The 17,235-nt window shown below is 41.7% G+C and overlaps 1 protein-coding gene across 1 annotated transcript in view; it reads right to left on the bottom strand.

Annotated features, from left to right (window-relative positions):
• The window catches only part of Prim2 (DNA primase subunit 2), a 180,991-nt gene that overhangs the window by 43,542 nt on the left and 120,214 nt on the right, over nucleotides 1–17,235 (bottom strand). The window contains exons 9-10 of the mRNA XM_075980517.1: nucleotides 14,439–14,511; nucleotides 7,632–7,817 (exon numbers count right to left, since the gene is read on the bottom strand). Coding sequence (XP_075836632.1) covers nucleotides 7,632–7,817; nucleotides 14,439–14,511 — 259 coding nt within the window. The remainder of the gene's footprint in view (nucleotides 1–7,631; nucleotides 7,818–14,438; nucleotides 14,512–17,235) is intronic.

Below are 17,235 nucleotides of genomic sequence, written 5' to 3'. Positions count from 1 at the left end.
GAAGAATCATCCACTTGAGTAATGATTTTATGTCTTTAGCCAAAACACAATTTACAAGATCCTTTGTGATGTTACCAACAGCCTTTATAATAGAAACACGGTTCAGGAAACACTGTCTCCCAATTCTAATGCTCACACTACCATCATTCAGGACTCAATTCAAATACTAACCTCCCCAGGAAGCCCTCTGAGTCCCCTGGGTGAATATACTATTTCGTTCTTGAGCTTGCTCTCATGCTGTTATTACCACATTCTATTTCACATTAAATAGGAACTTAGGGACAAGCAATTTAGATTCTCTGCTAAATAACAGACACTGTTAATAAGTGGTATAGGAAGAATATTATTATATACAATCACCGTATAAACTCCACCATTATCCTTACCCAAGGCAAGAGAAACTGAAGCTGGGAGCAGACTTCTACAAAGGCACACAGATTATAATGAGCAGATGAGTCTGAACTCTTGTTTGATTCCAAAGTTCACATTCTCCAACTACACTATGCTGCCATCCCAATCAAGCTGCACTGCCCTACTCAAGAGACTCATGTTTGTTAAGCTATGAAAAACATTTGAGTACTCAATAAATGTTACTTGAATATAAAATCAAAATGTCTATGCCTCTCAAAGAGCTTGTAATTAACTGGAAGGTAATTCAAGAGTTATAATGAAATAGTAAGGACTTTGTATTCCATATTCTCTGCATATTCACATTCAGATTCATATTCTCTCCCTCCCTCCCACCTCCTCCACCCTCCTCCCCAGCTGGTCTTAAGGATCCCAGTCTACCTGGCTTTCGACTAATGAATGAATTTATGTAATTTTCAAGAAAACAGATGCAAATTTGAGATAATCGTAGATTTTATATAAAGACAAATCATGTTTGCATAGAATACATGAACACAAAACTAGGAAAACATGGGGGATTAATAGGAGGGAGGAGGGTGAAAATGGGAAGGATAAAGTTACAAAGAGAATATGCTCAACATACAGTAAATACCTTTTTGAAATGTCTTCATGTAACAGTAACATGTCTGTGTGTATATATATACTTATATATACATATATAATGATGATTTTTAATAAATACATAAAAGTAATAAAGAGATACTCCATGAAATCTTAACAGATTGTTTTCGTAAGAAGCTATATATTCACCGCCATCTCTTCCTAAGAGCATCGGGCACATTAACAAGACTGACTTCCACTCAAAAGCTAGCTGCAGTTCCATTTCCTCATCAGTCTAACCCAGGGTACCACTGGCATCAATAAATGACTGAAGTTGGAATCTTGGGCTAGGGTGCATCATAGCTCAATAGTAAAGGGCTTGCCTAGCATGCATAAGGTAATGAATTAAACCCCCAGAAGGTATGAATAAAATAAGTAAGTTAAAGGTACCTGCTTTTCATTTGATTTTTTTTAAGGCACTGAGTAGGGGAGATAGAATAGATAATTATGGATGAGGGATGGGGAGATTTGGAACAGGCTAATTCCTTTGCGAACACCTCCACCTCCCACATGATGACCTCAGGGATCAGGAACTGAGGCTGGTTTTCCTCACATCCAACAAGGGGTCTGGACAGACCACAGACGCTCAGCAGCAGCTGTGACTGAATGCACACGCTATGCAAGGAACTCAGTGTCTGGCTGCTGCAAAACTGAAGGGAGTAAGAGAGAGGGAAACTGGTAGCGAAGTGTTAGACTATGAGGAACTGTCTTGGTCAAGTTATTCAGAGCTGGAAGACCCAACCTAAATGTGGGTGGCATCTTCTAATAGCAATATAGACAAAAGGAGGCTAAGAAAAGAAAGCTCTTAATATCCACTTGCTTTTACTCTGGCTACAAGTTCATCTACCTTGCTGCGGTTGTTGCTATGGTGGTATTCTTTTGCTGGTATGAGAACTCTGCATTTTTAGTCTTCCAATGTTGACTGAAAACCAAAGGTTCTCTGGGAATCCTCTAGGCCCTCAGCACCAGATTAGGGCTTCTGAAGCATAAAGCCTTGGGATTTAACAGCTACTAGGTTCTCAGCCTCTCCAGAATGAGACAGCCACTGTTGGACTACCAAGACAGTACTGTGCAGGCCAATCTCACATGTTCCCTTTTAATACCTATTCATTCTATCCGTTCTTTCCCACTAGAGAACCCTCATATAGTTACACAGCTTGTATAGAGCAGAAAAACTATGCCCGAGCCCAAGCCTGCATTCTCTGAGGTCGGTACTTCTCAACCCCTTTCATGTCACTTAGCACATATGAAATGATTGAGGGAATATTCTAGAGGAAAAAGAAAGCACTATTTACAATCAAAGGGAACGAGCTATGAGTACTCAGGTCTGGCCTAGCTTCCCCGAGGGTTCATGGGATCAATACTGGAGTATATTGGAGATTCATTAGCAGTACATTAGTAGAGACAGTGCTGTACATATTCATTTAGCATTTCTAGGCTCTAGCATGTAGAGCCTTTAAATATATGCATGGATTATTGACGAAGGACAGATCATTATGCCTACATTGCCCACACAGTCAGACAGAACAAGGAAGAGCTGAAGACGTGCAGTGTCTATTTGCTGGATAAGCCAGTTAGGAACTTGAATATTTTAAGGGTCGTTCACAAAACAATTTTTCTCAGTCTTTAGTGAACATCAGCTTCATGTGGAAGGGTTGAAGACGCAAACTATAGGCCCTGTTCCCAGATCTCGATATGTATAGTCACACCTCATGAGCAAAAATATTTTCTTCTTTGGTAATAAGTTGAACAACTCAAGTCTAACCTATGTCACTGCCTGCTAAATTTTGGGACAAAAGATAAGCTTTTTAAATAGTTCTAAATGTCCTTGACTCGGTTACAACAGAATGTAGTTGACCCTGCATATGGTGTGCAAGGACCAAAAATTGCAGCCATTAAACGTGCTCTGTTATGCTAATGTCCAGCTGAAGCAGAAGGCAACTGACACGCCCACCACTGGATGAAAGGGTACTGTGCCGTGAATTCTTTATAATTACACAGTTCACCTTAATTCTAGTGACCGCGCGATTTAATAACCAAGTTCCAAGTAAACAAACATTTCAGGATTATTTCCACACTTTAATACAAGTTTGAAACTAAGGGAGAAAAAAATAGGTGGTGGCAGCCACCAACAGGCACCTCTGAGCTCCAAGGAGTTTGAGAAACCCATGGAGGCTCCTGAGGGTGACACAGACAAGGAAAAGGCATCTGTAGAGCCTCAAGTAGCTCTGGAACAACTTTTTTAAAAAGCAAGTCTTATGGAAAGATGCTTTAAAAAGTGGACTCATGAAACTGGAAAGAAAGATGGCAGCATAGAGCCATGTACGGCAGAGAATGATGAATTTATACCTTTCTATAGATTCTATATCTATATATCTATGCCATGTCTCAACCAACAGGCTACAATCACAGAGATCATGTCTGATGAGCCCTTGGGTGGCCAGCACCAACAATAGGGAGATGGCCTGGAGCCCCTATAGAAACAGGTCAATACTGACTAGAGCCAGCCTTAGGCCTGCCTCTGCTCCGAGCACGGAACCTGCAGCACTCACTGCCCACAGTCAACAAGCACAACAGTTGTGCCCAACACCTGGCACCAAGGACAGGATGGTGTGCAGCAGCCGGAGCTTCTGCAGAAACATGTTATTACTGAATAGTGCCTGTCCTAGGCTCACTTGGAACCACTGTGGCTGCAGCCTGCTCTGCCTGCCTTGCTGAGAGAGGGAGAGCACAAGACAGTGGTGCAGCCCATAGGCTGCAAGCACAAAGGTCAAACCAGACAAGCCTGGGGGTGGCTGACATCAAGAGCAGGGAGGTGGGTGGGAGCCAGGAGCTGCAACAGTCTGGAATTTGCATGGAACTTGCCCCTGATGCCCTGCCTAGTTGCAACATCACTCTGACTCTGGGCAACAGCGGAATATACGAGCCGAGTCTAGGCAATGGTTCAATATTTATGGTGCTTCAGAAACCAGAAAACTTGAACCAGACCAAAGACTCATGCAATGAATATTTGTATGTAAAGCTGTTTGGGCAAGAAAATATAGTGTGTGACACACTGCGGCATGCAATGTCAATACGACAGACATGTATGCATCGGAGAGGTGGGAAGGGTGGAGGAATAGAGCAGTGTGCAATGGTGGTGGCAGGTGTGAGAGAAGGCTACAGTGGACGGGGACATGTCACTGCTGAGCAATGCCAACAGGGAGGTGTGCAACAGCCTGGAGTTTGCACATACTCAGCCCCCAAACATGCTGCCCAGTTACACTATCACCTGGTTTTGAGCAACGGATAGCTTGTTCAAGATGAGGAATGGTTGGCTCATTTTCTGGGTTGAACCCCCTCTTACAGAGGCATTTCTCAATTGAGGTTCCTGATGGAGGAAGGTCATTGGTTAAAAAATAAAGAAATTGCTTGGCCCTCATAGGTTAAAACATAAGTGGGAGGAGTAAACAGAACAGAATGCTGGGAGAAGAGGAAGTGAGCTCAGAGGCCATGCTCCCCTCTCCCGGACAGACGCAATGAAGCAAGCCGCCAGGTCAGACATGCTGAATCTTTCACGGTAAGACTGGTGCTACACAGATTACTAAAAATGGGTTAGGCAAAATATGAGAATTAGCCTGTAAAAGGCTAGAGCTAGTGGGCCAAGCAGTGTTTAAAAGAATACAGTTTGTATGTTGTTATTTCTGGTGTAAAGCTAGCCGTGCGGGAGCCGGGCGGGACAAAAAGCAGGCCCGCAGCTCCTCACAACAGGTTCCCTCCCTTCAGATGACTCCAGCTTGTATCAAACTGACATAAAACTAGCCAGCACAACACTCATTAAAGTTTCTGCTAGAACATTCTCCATATCCATCCAGCAAAGTACTGCGAGAGCACTGTAAGCCAACCCTTTCTGCACCTCTTTAGACTAACAAAAAGTTCTGTTAGATTGAAAAGAGTACCACAACTTAACATACCATAGTTGATTATACTTTGTATATGTAAGAAAAGAGAACACTGAGAAAAACATGACCATTTGTTTACGAGTGCAGACTGTATAGCAACAGAACCTAAGTGCAATATAATCTTAGTCAAAATAGTACATTTGCTATAATCAATAAGCTAATAAAAATATAAACTCTCATTGTCTTATAGTGAAAATTAAAAATTATCGACTAATTTCTTTTTACAGCGAATTTTAAATTGTGCCAAGAAAAATCTTGTAAGAAAAACATTAAACAAATGGGTTCAAAATAAACTTTACGCTGCTGCTGCTGCTGCATGGACCTTCTCAAATACGAGACAGGGTGACCAAAAGGCAAACTAACTCTGACACCTGTCCCTGGTACCTCTAAAAGCTTTACATGTGTAGGATAGAAACTCAGCCACTGGAAGTCCTTCAGCCCTGTGATAAGAGTTGGGTCAAGCCACAGTGTGAGAACATTTTGTCAAGGTGACAGTGTCAAGAGCAGGGTTTGGTATGTCTGGATTATGCGAACCACAGAAGAATGCAATCCTTAGAGTCAGGATGCTGGTTCACAAGAAGGCAAAATCCTTTTGAAATTGTGTCCATGGCCAGGGGAAAGTACCAGATTAACCCACTGTAAGAAATCAATAAAACACTTGCCCTTCCTTTGTTCACTAAGCAGTCTGGTCAGCATGTCTCAGCAGGTACAGGGCATTGTCCCACAGCCTTATAATCTCAGGTTGATCACAGTTGTTCTCTCACTTCCACATGTGTGCTATGACAAATATCACACAACTCACATGCATGCATGCGTGCACACACACACACATACACACCACACATACCACACACCACATAGTATACAACCCACACACACACGTGCACACACAGACACACATATACACACCACACATACCACACCACATAGCATACAACCCCCACACACACACGTGCACACACAGACACACATATACACACCACACATACCACACACCACATAGCATACAACCCACACACATACACAGAACATACACACACACACACATACCCCACACACAAATCACATATACACTATTTTTTTAAGTTGGATATAGTTAGTGAATGCCTGCAATCCCAGCGTTGGGGTGGTAGGGAACAGAGTCTCTCTGTCCCGACAGTCAAACTGAAAAAGCCAGCTCCAGGTTCATGAGAAACCTGTCTCGTAAAGAAAGTGGAGCATAATAACGACACCCAACATCAACCTTGGGCCTCCACGTGAACATGACCTGTGTACACACGCATGGCTCACACAGACAACCAAATGTCCAAAACCTGAAATTATAGGAACAAATTATATCATCTTTAAATGCTACAATATTATGTAACAAATTCAAATCACCTTTCAAAGATTAGTTACTAACACGGAAAACCATAAAAGTTTTATAGCGGGGTGGAGTAAAGTAGTAGTTAGCTACCTGAATTTAAGTGAGTACCTAAACACTAATTACTTCTTAATGGGAGAAGGAAAACAAGCAAATTTTTCTGCAGTTTTCATACTTTCCATAGTTAGAATACTTTAAAATAAAACAAACATAATAGGAGTATAAGAAATATTCTAAACTGTTCAAAGAACGCTTTATTGAGTCATATTATTTAAAAGTTCCTAGACTGTTCTCAGAAAGTCTGCAAGATGGACAAGAACTTTTTACAATATTAGAAAGGTCTAGGGGCTAGGGAGATGATCAGTGATGACGTTCAATGCACAGTAGGGGACCACATAAAGCTGGGAACGGTGGTGTGTATCTAACCTAGTGCTACAGGGGTGCACACAGGAAGATCCCGGAGACTCGCTGGCTAGCCAGTCAGGCTGACATGGCACGCTCTAGGTTCAACGAAAGACCTTGTTTCAAAACTAATGTGGAAGCAACAGAGGGAGACACCTGACCTCAACCTCTGGCGCACACCCCCCTACACACACCCATCCCCCTCCACACACACACACACACACAAACAGACAGTCACATTTTTAAATAAAGTATATAACGAAAGACATGTTATATACTGAGTAATGTTACCCTAAAATTCCTATTTTGAAGCTTTAGTCCCAAGTGCGACTGTATTCCAAGAGTGTCTTTAAGAAGGGGAAGCAGGGTGCAGTAAGATGCTACGTGTGTAGTTGACACAGTGCGACTGGAGTCCTTGCAGCAGTGGTGGCGGCAGTGGTGGCGGCAGTGGTGGCGGCAGCGGTGGCACTCACAGAGAGAAAACCCTGCATGAATAGGCCACACCTCAAGCCATGGGGTCAGGCCTCAGAAGAAGCAACATTTGCCAAAACCCTGATTGGGATTTCCAGATTCCAGAACCACAAGAAACTAAGTATCTGTTGCTTAAGCCATTGAACTTGGAATTTTGTTACAGCAGCTTTAGAAAGCTAATATGAGACAACATGATATTTACTTATATAAACATTCTTCATTATGCAAGTTCAGCCCACTGATGACATGCTTACTTAAGAAGATACCTTTCCCAAACTTTTGTTTGGCAATTGCTAGGTTAACATGTGAATTTCTTCTTACATAAACTAAGACACGTGCATCTTTGATACTTTTCAGCTGTGTTCCGGTGCGCAATTTAAAGGCAGACCTTCTGGTTTCATACTAACAAAAGCTCACTTGCTATTGCTCTACATATTCAGCATTACCTTGTCTGGATCCATCTTCCCTCTGATAAACTCTTGCTTCCAGAACTGCAGTGCCTGTTCCAAAGTGAGACCAATGCCCTTCAAGAACAGGCCATACTGCATCCGGCCTCCATGACGAAGATGGTGATTTTCCCTCAAAGCCTTGTGTAACTGACGCATGCAAGGTGGGAAGGATTTGGTAGAAAGCTATAAGAAAAAAAGCAAGTTCAGGTAATGGTGAAGACATACTAGGTCCCCTATTATATCTGCTGTGGTTGTAAATTTGATTTAGTTGGGATAAAGAACGGTATGGCATGTTTGAGGACTGGCTTCTTGCTAGTTCCTCACACTTGGTTCGAGGTTCTCCTGTGACAACGTTGGGAACGTCAATGACAAGCACAGTCTAGACCTTGAATACAGACCTTGCAGTTTGTTTAGCCATCTGCTCACGGGATAGCATTATGTCCTTTCCACCTTTTTATCACAAACAAAACTACTCTGAATATTCTTAGAGGGTTTATGTGGACATAATATTCCATTTTCCTAAGAAAAAGATCTGAAAATATAACTTCAAAGTAGCAAATTGATTCATAACAAACTAGACATAAAGGAGAATATGAAATTAAGAGAAATAATTTCAAAGAAAAATAAATGTTTAACCAATAGTTTAAAAATGTAGGTTTTAACATTTTAATGTCAAAAACAAAGTATCTTTGCTTGTTTTTAAATTCATTTTTTTTTCTTCAGTCACAGTCTCAACCTCGTTTCCTCTAACTCCCTCAAATGCATCCTTCCACCTAGGATGTGAGTTTCACCAGGGCACGCCTGCCAGCTCACCATAGAAGGAGGACCAGGCTTTGCTTTGTTTGACTTTGCTGCTCCCTCTAGTGGCCATCTAGTGTCTCTCCGTAAAGAGCAACTAAATTCTATCCTCAGCAGTTAGCACCACACAGACCTGTATCTTTTTCTGCGGGGGATGAACAGAAAGCCTTTTGGTTCATTTTCACATAACTACTCTGGTTCTTTCTTAATTAAAAAAAATAGTACATGTTCAGTGTCCTTAGTGTAAGCCCACACCATCCCCAATGCCTGAATCTATTCAGTATTTTAGAAAACAAGGTGACAAACCACAGTTCCTTCAGCTAAGCAAAGGAACAATACATTGACCATTATACCTGTTACACAGACCAAACCTGATAATAACTTAAATAATGAGGATGGCAACAAAGACATAAACCAAAAGCTGGAGAAGCCAGGAGGGCTGATTTGTCACTGTTCACATTTCCACTCTGCTGACACCATCTGGAGGACCCACTCGTGTGATCTAGTTACAGCAGGCAGTCCTTCAGTTCAACCTCTCCTTCCTTTATTACAATTCCCCAGCCTCTCTGTTCTCAACCACCTAGAATTTACTCAACATTTGAACATGTATTATGTGTGCAGCCCTCACAATTACCAGTAGAGAAAGAGGTCACAGATCCCCTCCTGGAGAAGTTTCCACTCTGGTGCAGACAATGGGCATGGACATCAGAAGGTGAAAATGGTGTCAAAGTTCTGGGAACACAGCAGCAGTGGGATCGAGTGTGACTGGGAGAGAGAATGCTGAGAACAGAAGACTCTCTGAGGAAACCACACTTCAACTAAGACGGATTTCAAGCTTGATTCTACTTACGTGAGGATCCAAGAATACCATTCATGTAATGAAAATAAAAAACTCCAAGAAGGAATGAATATGGTATACTAGAGCACAGTGAGAGAGCCAAGGAATGAAGAGCGAGTACTAGAACGTGGCGAGTGAGCCACGGTAAAGCAGAAGGCAGGCCGTAAGCACCGGCATGCTGATGATTTCATGGGAACTCAGCCTACTACACTCTACAGGGACTATAAGCAGCAGGAACAGAAGCAGGAAGAACACTTAAGAGAACCTAATGGCTGTCCACAGACTGAAAATGAAGACAGTCGTGCACAGGGTTGGCCACAGTAAGACAACAGTGGAGACTGAGCTTACAGGAACTGTAAGGACAGGATAAGGGATGCTGCAGAGAACAGCAACAACAGATGCAGTGCTGTGCAAATGAAACAGCAAAGAATAAGGGGCGAGGTCAGCATCTGGGGGCGAATCCTTCCAATGTCATGATCCCAGGGCTTTAAGAAAGCTAGAGCCCTAACAGGGAAGGCTCAGAAGAGGTTGTGTACTCTGAGAAAGCCACTAGGTCCATACAGTCCCCATTTCAAGAGGGACACGGGGACAAGAGTGCCACTGACAGATACAGATTTGAGTATAAAACAACCTAGAAGGTGCAGTCCATGACCAGCAATACTGATGGCATGGTGTTATAGGGATAAAGCAACAGAGTCAGTGAGCTTCCAAATGAAGTTAAGTCTTGGGCACAGCCCTGCCGAGTGATTTTACAGGACGATGCTCATTTGCTATGCTGTCTGTTTCACCCAGGGAAGGTCCAGGAAGGAACAGACATTCTGTTATACTCCATTCTGCTTCACAGCCAGTGGCTGGTGCACAACCGATGGGCTCAATTTACATCCCCTGCATGAATCAGTAAGTACAGGTCTTGGTGTTCCCACAGTTCACACTTGCTGGTGAATGGGGAAACACCTGGGTAGAGGCAGGAATGGAAATAACTATTATTAACTTCAAATATTCATGCAATATAAAGTGAACTCATGGAGAAATGGAAAAGCAGCCTGGTGGTGGTGGCGCATGCCTTTAATTCCAGCACTTGGGAGGCAGAGTCAGGTGGATCTCGGTGAGTTCAGGCCAGCCTGGTCTACAGTGTGAGTTCCAGGACAGGCTCCAAAGCTGCAGAGAAACCCTGGGTCAGGGGAGAAGTGGAAAAGCAATAAGAGGCCATTAAGGTTAAATAGTTATTTAGAGGGAATTAAAAGATGAGAGACCTTAAGAGCAAATTTGGAATCAACTCTGCAGTGCAGACAGTTCCGGGCATATTAACTGTCAAGTACTAGATTATAATTCACCATAAGATAATCTGGACATTCTGATTGGTTTCTGGTAACTTTAATGTAATTCTTGTATTCCAGCACTAAAATCCTGTTATATTTTTAATTTTTGCAAGTAAAATGGTAGTTGTCAATAAAGATTATTTATAGCAGGCTTATTTGTTCTTTGTGGGATCAAGTGCACATACTACAGCATTAAAGAAATTCTGGAGACTGAAGTACAACAAAGCACCCTAATGAGGAACTGCAAAGTAAAACAAGGCAGATGTGAACATGTGTTAATGCGGATAAACACCTCTGTTAGCGCGAGTGAACAGTTCTGGGTAACTGCACCCACACTTATATACTCAAGTTTTAACCCAGTACCCAGAGTTTGACTACATCTGGAAAGAAATCCCTAAAAGAGGCAATTAAGTTGTATGATGTCATTATATTATAAAAGGTGACTACTGTACATAAAAGAGAAAGAACAGGCTATATAGGCCAACAGTGGGGAAACCATCTCATGAGACAGGAAAGCAGTGGTCTATACAGCAAGGAGAAAGGCCCGAGAAAACCTAGAGCTTAGGCTTCAAGCCTCTGGTATTTAAGTCACCAATCTATAACATTTTGCTATAATGGTTCTAGCTAACTAATACGCATCATTTTTCTTTTTCGAAATGTGAGTATTTAAATGTAAACACATATATGGCACTTAATGACTGTTATTTGAAGGAATTCCATTTTCCAATAATCAAATTGTTTTTTAAAAATTGTAAACAATTTCCCTACAAATTTTGTTTTCTTACAATTAAAAAAATCACCTTTATGATAAAAATATTGGAGAGATTAGGGATACAAGGGTCATACCTAAATATAATAAAAGCTATATACAGCAAACCGACAGCTAACATCAAATTAAACGGAGAGAAACTCAAAGCCATCCCGCTAAACTCAGGAACACAACAAGGCTGTCCACTCTCGCCATACCTCTTCAATATAGTGCTTGAAGTTCTAGCAATAGCAATAAGACAACATAAGGGGATCAAGGGGATTCGAATTGGAAAGGAAGAAGTTAAGCTTTCATTATTTGCAGATGATATGATAGTGTACATAAGCGACCCCCAAAACTCCACCAAAGAACTTTTACAGCTGATAAACAGCTTTAGTAATGTGGCAGGATACAAGATCAACTCCAAAAAATCAGTCGCCCTCCTATACTCAAAGGATATGGAAGCAGAGAGGGAAATCAGAGAAGCTTCACCTTTCACGATAGCCACAAACAACATAAAATATCTTGGGGTAAATCTAACCAAGGAAGTGAAAGATCTATTTGACAAGAACTTTAAGGCATTGAAGAAAGAAATTGAAGATACCAGAAAATGGATGGACATCCCTTGCTCTTAAATTGGGAGGATCAACATAGTAAAAATGGCAATTCTACCAAAGGCAATTTATAGATTCAATGCAATCCCCATCAAGATCCCATCAAAATTCTTCACAGATCTGGAGAGGACAATAATCAACTTTATATGGAAAAACAAAAAACCCAGGATAGCCAAAACAATCCTATACAATAAAGGATCTTCTGGAGGCATTACCATCCCTGACTTCAAACTCTATTACAGAGCTACAGTAATGAAAACAGTGTGGTACTGGCATAAAAACAGAGAAGTCGACCAATGGAATCGTATAGAAGACCCGAATTTTAACCCACAAACCTATGATCAACTCATTTTAGATAAAGGAGCTAAAAGTATACAATGGAAGAAAGAAAGCATCTTCAACAAATGATGCTGGCACAACTGGATGTCAACCTGTAGAAGAATGAAAATAGACCCATATCTATCACCATGCACAAAACTTAAGTCCAAATGGATTAAAGACCTCAATATCAGCCCGAACACACTGAACCTGATAGAAGAGAAAGTGGGAAATACCCTACAACAGATGGGCACAGGTGATCGCTTCTTAGGTATAACCCCAGCAGCACAGACATTAAGGGCAACATTGAATAAATGGGACCTACTAAAACTGAGAAGCTTCTGTAAAGCAAAGGACACTGTCACTAAGACAAAAAGGCAACCTACTGACTGGGAGAAGATCTTCACCAACCCCGCAACAGACAAAGGTCTGATCTCCAAAATACATAGAGAACTTAGGAAACTAGACTTTAAAATGCTAATTAACCCAATTAAAAAATGGGGCACTGAACTGAACAGAGAATTCTCAACAGAAGAAGTTCAAATGGCCAAAAGACACTTAAGGTCATGCTCAACTTCCTTAGCAATCAGGGAAATGCAAATCAAAACAACTTTGAGATATCATCTTACACCTGTCAGAATGGCTAAAGTCAAAAACACCAAGGATAGCCTTTGCTGGAGAGGCTGTGGAGGAAGGGGTACCCTCATCCATTGCTGGTGGGAATGCAATCTTGTGCAACCACTGTGGAAATCAGTGTTTCAGTTTCTCAGGAAATTCTGGATCAACCTACCCCTGGACCCAGCAATACCACTCTTGGGAATATACCCAAGAGATGCCCTATCATATGACAAAAGCATTTGTTCAACTATGTTCATAGCAGTATTATTTATAATAGCCAGAACCTGGAAACAACCTAGATGCCCTTCAATGGAAGAATGGATGAAGAAAGTATGGAATATATACACAGTAGAGTACTATGCTGAGGTAAAAAACAATGACTTCTCGAATTTTGCATGCAAATGGATGGAAATAGAAAACACTATCCTGAGTGAGGTATCCCAGACCCAAAAAGATGAACTTGGGATGTACTCACTCATAATTGGTTTCTAGCCATAAATAAGGGTCACGGAGACTACAATTGGTGAACCTAAAGAAGCTAAATAAGAAGGTGAACCCAAGGAAAAACATATAGTTATCCTCTTGGCTATGGGAAGTAGACAAAATTGCCGGGGAGAAAATTGGGATCTTGGGGGTGGGGTGGGATGGGGGTAAGGGGAGATGAGGAGAGAAAAGGGAGAAGGGGAGGAGGGGGGGAACTTGGGGAAACAGGAGGATTGGGATAAAGGAAGGTTGGATAGGGGAGCACGGAAGCACAATTCTTAGTTAAGGGAGCCACCTTAGGGTTGGCAAGAGACTTGACCCTAGAGTGGCTCCCAGGAGCCCATGGTGATGTCCCCAGTTAGTCCCTTGGGCAGCTGAGGATAGGGAACCTGAAATGACCCTATCCTATAGCAATACTGACGAATATCTTGCATATCACCATAGAACCTTCATCTGGTGATGGATGGAGATAAAGACAGAGACCCACACTGGAGCACTGGACTGAGCTCCCAAGGTCCCAATGAGGAGCAGAAGGAGGGAGAACATGAGCAAGGAAGTCAGGACCACGAAGGGTGCACCCACCCACTGAGACAATGGGGCTGATCTACTGGGAGCTCACCAAGGCCAGCTGGACTGTGACTGAAAAAGCATGGGATAAAACCGGACTCTCTGAACATGGCGAACAATGAGGGCTGGCACGGGGTTTTGACCCTACTTCATTTTCTGGCTTTGTGGGAGCCTAGCCAGTTTGGATGTTCACCTTCCTAGACATGGACGGAGGGGGGCGGACCTTGGACTTTCCACAGGGCAGGGAACCCTGACTGCTCTATGGACTAGAGAGGGAGGGGGAGAGGAATTTGGGTGAGGGGGAGAAGGGTGGGAGGAGGGGGAGGGAAATGGGAGGCTGGGAGGAGGCGGATACTTTTTTCTCCTTTTCTCAATAAAAAAAAAATTAAAAAAAATTTAAAATAAAAAAAAAAATCACATATATAAGATATGAGACTTTCCGTCTTTCCAGCAGGGGTCTCTAGTTGAAACCAGTCTGCTTTAATAGGGGCTGGTGCTTACCGAATCAATCTGATCTAAGGAAATCTTCCCAGTGTTCTTCTGGGTGCTGTAATCTTGGCCAGTGTACGAATGACTGGAAAACAAAGCAGAACAAAATACTAAAATGGGATCTGTAAAGTACTTTTATCTCTTCAAAGAGAATTTTTATTCTAAGATCAAAGTTATAATAAGAAAAACACTTTACACACGAACCTCAGCAGAAAACCAAGTACTTCAAGTGTATCTAATAAGTCACATACAATGAATTACTCACAAGAAATACACAATATAGTGCCAGCCTGGATTTCCTGATTCCTACACCAGGGCACTGCTTTCACTTCTCACAAGCACAATCCATATAGTAAACACTTACATCTCTTTTACTCACGCCTTATTAAAACACTGAACAGAGCAAAGAGGAAAGAAAAGCTGTGATCAGAAATCAATCTTGACAACAGATCTCTAGGCATTTCATCTGCCTACTGGCATGCCGTGTCCTTCTCTGTCCAATGGGGATGATGGGACCCTACCTTCAGTGCTGACACGATCCAAATCGAAATCATTTTGTTAAAGGCCTGATAAACAGTAGTAGTTGGCATTCGATAAAATATTTAACAGTGCTTAGAGTGCAAGGAATCCCCATGTACATTCTCTAATTAAATCCTCACATCCATTCGGGGAGAACACCTAATTTACACTAACAAATGAGGAAACAAGAAATGTGTTAGGATCAAGTCTGCCATGTAGTCAAATGCAAAATTGTCTCTTCATTCCGTTTCTTCTGGATGCTATTATCCTCTTCCTATAACAAATGCCTCTGTGGTGTCATTTACAGATCTGGAAACACGAGTTGATACACGCTATCTAAAGCCATTCATCTTTTGTAACTGTTCAAATCCTTGACAAAAGCTACCATCCATATCCAAAGATCCCATTGCATCCAGTTTGCTAGATCGCATAGGAAAATGTATACAGTCAAGCCATGATTTATACAGCTACAACTAAAGAAAATCCTGGAGAGAAGAGTCAAGCTAATCATAAAGAACTCCAGATTCTCTATTTCACATCTACTAGGTACAGACTTTTCCTGCAGAACCACACACGTGCTCTTTAAGATGCTGCTGTTTCCACAGTTGACTAATTTTACTGATTAAACAACAGGTATGAATTATGAAACAAGCCTGCAGGAGTGTGTTGGGATGTTGCAACTGCCCCATGAGAAAGACCATCAAGCCTAAGCCTTCCTCTTCTGTGAAGTAATGTGTCATTTGCTCTGGCATATTCCACCAAGGATATTAACATGATGTACACAGAGATCATGCTACGTGAACCCCACAGCTGTTATCTTAATGATTTACACTGTTTTGGCAGGTTTATGTGTATAAAGTGTATGTGCATGTAGGTACATGTGTGTGAGGGTGTTCATGGGTATGTGTATACAGATTGTGAAGGCCAGAGGTAATGTCATGTGTCTTTATCTATCGTTCTCCACTTTATTTGCTAAAGCAAGGTCTCTCACTAAACTGGGGATTCCAGGATAGATCCAGCTAGCCAGCTTACCCTAGGGAGTCCTTGTCTCCACTTCCCAAGTGCTAGGATTGCAGATGGTCACAATGCCTAGCAGGTCACGTTTTTTTGTTTGTTTGTTTGTTTGCTTGTTTGTTTTTTAATATGGATGTTTAGGATATAAACTCCAGTCCTCAGGCTTGTACAGCAAGCACTTTATCAACTTAACCATCTCCCCAGCTCCTGTTTTACAGTGTTACATGGGCACAAAAGACCATTATTTCTGTAAAATCACAGGAATAGAAAAACTACTTTCCCATTTTACAGCAGAACAAAGAAGCACCACAGGGGAATGGAAATAGCACAAGGCTACAAGTCTGAAGACCTTTCTTCTTCCATGCTTTAAATCACTAGTTATACAACTGGTAAAGTCAATTACCCTGTTTTGTCATCAGTCTCACTTGTAAAATGGAATTATGGATGCCAGACTTGACTAGAAATGCTATAGAAAGTAAATGATATGGCTTATTCAAAGTGCTAATTAAAGTAAGTAACGTGTATTCCAGTACAACAGAGCAACTGCATCCTTTACCAGTAAACAGAGAGAAGGCAGTCAGTACGGCAGTCAGTATGAGTCTAGAGGAGCCATCACCCAGCTCTTTACTAGGCCACACCTTTGACCCCTGCAAACCTCAGTATCCAAATGCACTAATGAAAATGGTGATTCCAATCATCTAAAAGGGCTGTTCTAATCAACAACTAACAAATACACAAGTAGTGGTGCGGTGATACACAGACATAATTATAGATGGCTATTGATAAAACACAGTCAAACAATTACTTCACCATAGGAACTTGTCTTGGTCAGATGAATGTAGCACCATGAGTTAAAAAGAATACAAAAAAAAAGAAACACAGGCAGGGCGCAGCAGTCTAGTGGGCTGAGGGGACTTGGAATCTGAACTACACAGCAAAGATGAAGCCAGTGAGAAGAAGTGGGGGGAATATATATTTGCCAAAAATGGAAATCATTTGTATAAGATGCATGATTCTAAATATTATAATACACCAACTAATTTCCATGGAAAGGAGAATTACAACATAAAAACTACACAGAGGGTAAGCACAGCATACACATCAAGCACAAAACACAGAAAGGAGGTCACTAGCCACATACGACTACACATGGACTCCACTGGAGGGAATGACAACAAGGGGTATTAGAAATGCGATTTCTCCTCTCATCTGTGATAAAAGGGGATTCTTCTGTCTTAACTAATAAATAAACAAGATACTGGGTAAGCTGGTTATG

Source organism: Microtus pennsylvanicus, chromosome 7 (genome assembly GCF_037038515.1).
Source record: "Microtus pennsylvanicus isolate mMicPen1 chromosome 7, mMicPen1.hap1, whole genome shotgun sequence".
NCBI lineage: Eukaryota > Metazoa > Chordata > Mammalia > Rodentia > Cricetidae > Microtus > Microtus pennsylvanicus.
This window is presented reverse-complemented; position numbering and strand designations above follow the sequence as displayed.